The 8355-nt window shown below is 43.0% G+C and overlaps 1 protein-coding gene across 1 annotated transcript in view; it reads left to right on the plus strand.

Annotated features, from left to right (window-relative positions):
* The window catches only part of qars1 (glutaminyl-tRNA synthetase 1), a 75551-nt gene extending 69751 nt beyond the window's left edge, over nt 1-5800 (plus strand). The window contains exons 22-24 of the mRNA XM_043708648.1: nt 1139-1205; nt 4144-4269; nt 5096-5800. Coding sequence (XP_043564583.1) covers nt 1139-1205; nt 4144-4269; nt 5096-5146 — 244 coding nt within the window. The 3' untranslated portion in view covers nt 5147-5800. The remainder of the gene's footprint in view (nt 1-1138; nt 1206-4143; nt 4270-5095) is intronic.
* The last annotated feature ends 2555 nt before the right edge of the window (nt 5801-8355 follow it).

Raw genomic sequence — 8355 nt, forward strand, 5'->3', positions numbered from 1 at the left:
TAAATTAGATTACTTAGTGGAAACAGGCCCTTCGGCCCAATAAGTCTACACCGACCCTCCGAGGAGCAACCCACCCAGGCCCATTCCCCTACATTTACCCCTTCACCTAACACTAGGGCAATTTAGCATGGTCAATTCACCTAACCTGTACATTTTTGGACTGTGGGAGGAAACCGGAGCACCTGGAGGAAACCCACACAGACACAGGGAGAATGTGCAAACTCCACACAGTCAGTTGCCTGAGGTGGGAATTGAATCCAGGTCTCTGGTGCTGTGAGACAGCAGTGCTAACCACTGAGCCACCGTGCCACCCACGGTGTATCTCACAGCATAAACAATCTTTTGTTAATGTTTTAGGATACCTGCAATTGTCTGCTCTTTGATACACTGATTCAAACTCGTGATTTTGAAAATAGCAATATTTCATTGTTAAACAACTTCATAAGAAAATAGAGAAACACTACTTTGAAATACAAACTCTTCTTTAAAAGAAAATGAATTTAATATATATAAATCACTCACCTTTCATCACAAAACTCGAGGGAATACAACTGTGTGTACCATCCTTGTAATTTAATCATATTATCCCCAGTGTACTTTGAGTTAAATTGGAAAACCTGGTGCTGTTCTCCTTGGAGCATGGGAGATTTCACAGAGGTGTACAAGACTGAGAGGTTTAGGTAACATAGACAAACATCATCTCCACATTAAGGGAAGTGCAAAGATCAGGGGTTACAGTAGATTTTGGGTCAGACAGATAGGTTTCACCTTGCACTCAACAAGAGTGCTTTTTATAAAAACAATGGGAGAATTCAGCTGACCAACTTGTTCTGAGCAAGCTTTCCCACAACTGAGCCAGATGAAGTAAAACTTCTCCAAAATTGTCCCAGCAAGGGTCTGACGAAAAACAAGCAGTTAATGCCAGTCACATGATTTACACAAAGCCTTGTTAAATAAAATTCCAATGTCCACAGTTTCAATCACCTCTTTAAAGGAATCACTCCAGCTCTGTTCACATAACTTGATTTTTTCAGTCCTCAAAGCAATATTAAATTCAAAGTGTCTTTATGATGTTATTTTTGAACTGTTAGCTGTTGTCTGAAGTTGACATTAAATTCCTGTTATTTTGTATTTGCAGCTTCCTCCATAATTGTCCTGAGGACCCCAGTGATGTGCCAGGAGGTTTCCTGAGTGATATTAACCCAGTGAGTGTCCCAATGACTGACGCTTATCCAAGGTTACATTTCTGTTCCACTAGTGGAACATTCGGACTAGGATTTATTGAACTTGCAAAGTGAGCAGCGTAGGGTCCTTTGGAATGGTTTGAGATTAAAGGTAAATGGTGGTACATGTGTATGCCTTGGAAATGAACAGTTGGTAGATGTGCTGCTATCCTTGGGTGGACCGGATCATTCTGTGCTGGAGGCTTGAGGATTAGTACGTAGAACAGTACAGCCAAGGACCAGATCCATTGGTCCACCACGTCTATGCTGATCATGATGCATTCTAAACTAATCCCATCTGCCTGCACATGATCTGTATCCCGCTACTTCCATCTGTTCATGGGTCTATCTAAATGCCTGTGAAACTTTGCTTGTCTGCTTCCACCACCTCCTGGCAGTGCGTTCCAGTCATCCACCACCATTGTTGATCAAACACATTCATGGAATGTAGATGTAGTTGGCAAGGCCAGCATTTAACGTCCATCCATAGTGCCTTTGAGAAGGTGGGGATGAGCTGCTGCAGTCCATGTGCTGTAGGTTGGCCCACAGTGCCATGGGGAGAAAGCTTCAGGATTTTGCCCAGTGGTCCACCTGTGGCCTGATGGGGAACTTGCAGGGGATGGTGTTCCCATGTATCTGCTGCCCTTCTCTTCTTGATGGAAGTGGTTGTGAGTTTGGAAGGTGCTGTCTGAGGATCTTTTGAATAATTTCTGCAGTGCATCTTGTAGATAATACAGTACACATTGCTGCTACTGAGCATTGGGGATCGAGGGAGTGGATGTTTGTTGATATAGTGCAAATCAAGCGTGCTGCTTTGTCCTGGACAATGACAAACTTATTGAGTGTTGTTGGAGCTGCACCCATGCAGGCAAGTGGAGAGTATTCCATCACAATCCTGACTTGTACCTTGTAGATGGTGGACACGCCTTGGGAGTCCAGAGCTGAGTTACTTGCTGTAGGATTCCCAGCCTCTGACCTGCTGCGTGGAGCCACTGTGTTTATATGGCAAGTTCAGTTGAGTTTCTGATCAATGGCAAGCTCCAGAGTGTTGATGGTGGGGGATTTAGTAATGGTGATGTCATTGTATGATCAGATTCTTGATGAAGGGCTTATGTCCGAAACATCAATTCTTTTGCTCCTCGGATGCTGCCTGACATGCTGTGCTTTTCCAGCACCACACTATCGACTCTGATGTCATTCAATGTCAAGTATGATGGTTAGATTCTCTCTTGTTAGAGATGGTCACTTTTGTGGCACAAACATCATTTGCCATTTGTCAGCCCAAACCTGGATGTCTTGCTGCATTTGGACATGGTCCTCTTCAGTATCTAAGTCACAAATGGTGTTGAACATAGTGCAGTCATCGGATGTATCCCCACTTCTGACTTTATGATGGAGGGAAACTCATTGAAGCAGCTGAAGGGGTTTGTGTTTCAGACACTACCTTGAAGAACTCCTGCATCGATGTCCTGGAGCTGAGATGTTTGATCTCCCAAAACAACAATCTATCTTTGTGTCAGATAGACACCAACCACTGTAGAGATTTCCCCTCACTCCCCCTCATTCCCATTGACTCCTGTTTTGCTAATGCTGTAAACAGAATTGCTGGAGTTTTTCAAGAATACTGAAGAAGCTCATGATATCTTTTGATGAGGTGACAGAGGGGATTGATGTGGTTGACATGTACATAATTTCCAACAATAGTGGGCCTCAGAACTAGCCTGCCAGCAAAGCTAAAGCCCATGAAATGGAAAGAACAGTGGGTTCATGGATATGAAGTTGGCTGAGTGACAGGAAAAAGAGAAGTGATGAATGGCTGTTTTTGGATTGGAGGTGGGATTGCCAGGGCTCTGATCTATATCAGTGACCTAGATTTGGGTTTCTTGGGCATAATTTCAAAATCTATAGAGAACCAAATGTGAGAAGGATGATGGAAGGTAGGTGGAATGATCAGAATGAGGCAGATGAAATTTAATGTAAGGAAATGTGAAGTGAAGCATTTTTGTAAAATGAATGGAGAGAGGCAATATGAAATAAAGTGCAGCAAACCTTTTATTAATTAGCATCCCTGTATTGGTTGATCAAATATTCCGGTTATTAGGGGTTCCAGGTAATCATTGTAAAAACACACACTAAATAATGAAAACAATGCAGGGCAAATGCAGACCACTGTTACACTTACAACATAAACAAAGAGAACCTTCTCATTTAAACCCTCAACTGACTCCTTGTACGTCGCAGAGATTGTGATAATACAGTAAGTTTTGTGGTGTTTGAGGTGTATAATTTTTGCCAATTTATCGAGAGTCGCAGTTTGTAAGGTACAGATTAAATAGTGTTTGCTGTTTGTAATTCTATGAGCTGCAGGAGCAATGAGACATAGGGGTATGTGTGAACAAATTATTGAAGATGGTGAGACAATTGAGAAATGGCTGAAGAAGGTATGTGAGATTCAAGGCTTCGAGTCAAGTGCAAGGACATTTTTATAAAGTTTATCAAAAAAGTACAGGTCTGACTTCATGGCGTGCTGTATCTGCATTCTATGTTTCTGGAAGAATGTAAAGGATTTGGCGAGTTTTTATTTGTTTATGAGGTGTCGGCATCACTGGCAATGTCAGTGTTTACAGTACTGCCCATCCCTAATTGCACTGGACAAAATTATGATCAGCTGCAGTGTGGAAACTCCCACATGCTGTAACAGAGGGTGTTTTATATGATCACCATCACTTGGCTGTATGTGGGAGTAACTGTGTGCAAAAGCAATAATTAATTGATTGTAAAGTGCATTGTGATGTCCTGAGGATGTGAGCTAGAACTATAAAAATCCAAAATACCTGTTCCTGAACATTTTGAAAATGCTTCAGATACTTCTCTCAAATAAAAGTCTCAGAAAACAAATCGGTCATTTCTCTTTCTCTAGAACTCCCTGAAGATTATTGAAGATGCAATGCTGGATGTATCTGTAAAAAATGCCAAGGCATTTGACAAGTTTCAGTTTGAGCGTGTTGGCTACTTCTGTGTGGATCTGGACAGCACTGACCAGAAGGTTGGTGTAGTGTTTGTTTGTATCTTCATCAGGCTCACTAGTGGGGCTTCAACTGCACAATTTTGAGAAAGTGTCTTGTGAAAGTGATAATGTATTTATACCAGTGTCATTACTGGCCCCTCATTGTCCCCTCCATACATACGCACGTATACCCGTGGTGACATATGCAGCCAGTTAAAGTGCCCATTGGAGAAACTCGCCAGTTTTCTACTTGTTTCATCAATTTGCATGGGGACCTGGAAATCAGTTTATGCTCAATTTAAAATCATTTCCTGTGTGTGTACCCCACCCCGAGCACGATCTCTGACTTATTATAGTTGGAGCCATCCTCCCAAGATTCAGCAAATGCTCAGACTGTTTTCAAATTAACTCATGGGATATGGTCTTCGCTGGCTGAGCCCAGTATTTATTGCCTGTCCCTAGTTGCCCCTTGAGAAGGTGGGGGTGAGCTGCCTTCTCGAATCACTGCAGTCCACTGTAGGTAGGCCCACAATGCCCTTAGAGAGGGAATTTCAGGATTTTGACCCAGGAACACCAATATATTTTCAATTCAGGATGATGAGGTGAACTTGCAGGGGTTGGTGTTCCTATGTAATAGCTGCCCTTGTCCTGACTGAGGTGATCATGGGTTTGGAAGGTGCTGTCTAAGAAGCCTTGGTGAATTTCTGCAGTGCATCTCATGGATAGCCCACACTGCTGTTGCTGAGCACTAGTAGTGGATGGAGAATGTTGAAGCAGGTATTCATGTTGCTAGTCATCTAGTCTCTTCTGCATTGTCTGATTTTCTGTCTCAAGTTAACTTCTGTGAATGTTTCTTCCTCTACAGTTGGTGTTTAACAGGACTGTGATGCTGAAGGAGGATCCTGGAAAGATCTGAAGTGCTATATGTCCGTACGACACTTGAGCTCCATCCAGATGCTTCAATCTTTTACCAAACGTCATGGTGTTTTCCTGGCCTTGCTGCTACTGACAGGAGTGATGGAGAAACTCACTTCTAGTTCCTTGCCCAAAAAATTCAAAATCAAAGTTCAGCGTTCAAGTTGAAGCAGTGACAACTTTTCTGCTTTCAAATGATCTACTCTTTATTAAACTCGGGTAATCAGCCCCTTCCACTCCTGCCCCTTTTGTTGACGTTGCTGAACCCTGCAGATTTAGCTCTGGCTGTGATCTGGAATGAAACTCAGACATCAAACTGCAGAAAAATGAATCAACGTAAATTGATTGTACTCTGATAAATTTTCATAGAAGTCTCAAAGATGTGAAGAAATGAAAAGGGACAGTGCTAGAAATATGCAACATGTCAGTTAGTCCTGAGATAGGTTCATTATCTTGTCAAGTATTTGGAACATTTACTCGTCTTTGGCTGAGCGCTGATGTGTGATATCCTGAACCTGTTCCGTGCTCAGCCATAACCAAGAGCAGTCAGTATGTTTGTAGCATCACAGTGCAGTGTCCCAGGGTTACCTCTGTCAGCGCCCTAAGGAGCTTGGGCACAAAGGGGACAGTTTACAGTCAGTGACTGGAGTGGCAGCTACAGATATTGCCTGTTGCAAGTTGTTTGGACACCTCAGGTATTTGGTCACACTTAACTAGAAATGTCAGAACAAGTGTGAGCTGGAAGAGAGTGCCTTGTACTGCACTCCATTTACCATTTAAACAAATGGTTTGATTCTCTTGCAGACAGAGTGCTGATGAACTCAATAAGTGAATGATTGGTCATTATTTGGGCCCCTGTGATATGCAGTGCTGGTGAGATGTCACATCTGTTTCGTCTGCAGTGGATTAGAGCACAGATTTGTCTTGGTGTCAGGGGTACAGTTAATTCATATAATTGTACCAGGCACAATTCACCCTCATGGGCAATGTCCAACCATGCCTTAAAACTAGTTTCACTGCTGACTCAAAACTAAAATAATTATTCCCGTAAAACCCGAGTAATCAAACTCTTCCTCTCTCGATCCCTCTATTTCCTCTTCACCGTCCCCCCCCTGCTCTGGTGCCCTCACCTCACCAGTTCCTTTCTATTTCTCTCTGTCTCCCTCTCTGTCTCCCTCTCTGTCTCCCCCTCTGTCTCCCCCTCTGTCTCCCCCTCTGTCTTCCCCATCACTTTCTATCCCTTTCTCTTTGATTACCCTGTTGGTGTACTCCCTTTCTCGCTCTCTCTGCTCTGGCTCTCGCATCCCCAGTTTACTTCCTCTGTTCAACTCAAGGTATCAGAATGACAAGGATTAATTTTGGGCTTTGTAACAGGTTTACTGAAATAAAAAGGAATTTTATGCTGCCCTCTCTATTGTAATGGTTATGATGAAATCTGCTATGAAGGGACATTTGCCTGGTGCTTTACAAAGGTGTTGTATTCTATTCTTCTGTGCAGTGCCATGTGGCAGATGCCACAGTGTCAGTGATGTTGGTGTTGGAGCTGCTGCTGCTCTGGTGCCAAAAATAATGAAGATTAGAGTAAAGCAATAAATTCTGAAATTGCTTAGCAAGTGGATCAGCTGGCGCAGAGCTGGCCTGGGACTGCGGCCAAGAGGTTGCAGCATTTTCAAACAGTTGGGATGGCTTTCCTCCAGGATACTGACTGACTGTCATGGATTCTGCTCCAGCACTCCTGACTGATTGTATGTTGCTGTTCCTTCATCGCTGCATCACCATCCTGGAATCCTTGCCGGAATCCTTTCACCTCAGGTTGCAGCAGAGTTCAAGAAGCCAGCTGACTGGCATCATCATCTTACTAAGAATGACCAATAATTAGATTTTGCTAGGGACACTCCTGTCCTGAGATTAAGCTTTATATAACACCATGCTGTTAGATTCCTTTCCTAGCATTGCTCTTATTTTACTGTGATTTGATTACATTTTTCTTTGCGTTGCAAATCTGACCTTCACCTCACACAGTGGACCAGGCCAAAGGAAGGGAGATTGAAATGATAACCTTAGCTGGACAGAAATATTTGCATCTTTAATGCAATCCTGTGTCAAATAGCTAACAGAAGTAGATGTTCCTCAGGGGAGTGTGGCAGATAAGCCTTCATTAATATAGTTAAAAATCACACAACATCAGGTTATTGTGCAATAGGTTTGTTTGGAAGTACAAGCTTTCATTAGCTACCTGATGAAGGAGCTGAGCTCCAAAAGCTTGCACTATCAAATAAACCTGTTGGATGATAACCTGATGTGTGATTTTTAAATTTGTCCACCCCAATCCAACATCAGTACCTCCATATCATAACATAGTCAAGAAAGGCCCAAAATGGAACTGAGCTGCACTTGGAACTGGGAGTGTGGACACTGGTGAGATCAGTCTGTATCACCGGGCAAAGGAAAAGCACTGGATTGAATATGTGCTGATTCTAAACAGATGTAACTCTGGATCTTCCACCATGGCTGCCATCCGACCTCCTTTCCTTGGAGATGGATGAGAATCTATTTATCCTGCAGTCAGAATACACAGACACAGTCTCTGCTGCAAAAGGCAAGGTGAAAAAAACTCAGTCCAATAGAAACAGAAGAGAATTTCACAGCCACCCAGAACCTCTCCAGAAATGTTAACGGAACAGTTTCCTGAGTTTGTTTTGACAGTCGAATGCCCAGATTAGTAACATTGTGTTCACTGACCTTGCCTAAAACAGCCCAAACTTCTAGAATCCCTTGGAGCCCCAATCACCAGGTTCAAGGAGAAACTTTGAATATTTTAAGCCATGACTGATTTGCAGGACTATGAGGAAACCTGGAGAGTGGGGCTATCTGTGTTGCTGTAGCAGAGAATGAGCACAGACACAATGGGCAACATGCCTGCTGTTGTGTAGCCAGTCTGAGATTCTGTCATTTAAAGTCAGTATGAATCTTGCCCTGTGCACACTCCATCTACACCTCAAACATGAAACGCCAAGAGATACTGAATTTCTCACACCAGCTTTTGATCTCATTCTTGCTCTCACTACAACCACCTTTTCCAGCCATTAGCTTCTCTGCTACATCCATGTTTTTATTTTTCTAAACTTCAGTGGGAGACATGGCCAGTCTCCCACATTCCATCTTTTCCACATCTATCAGCTTGAAGTCATTCAGAATTTTGCAGCCCAT

The sequence above is a fragment of the Chiloscyllium plagiosum genome, chromosome 18 (assembly GCF_004010195.1).
Source record: "Chiloscyllium plagiosum isolate BGI_BamShark_2017 chromosome 18, ASM401019v2, whole genome shotgun sequence".
NCBI lineage: Eukaryota > Metazoa > Chordata > Chondrichthyes > Orectolobiformes > Hemiscylliidae > Chiloscyllium > Chiloscyllium plagiosum.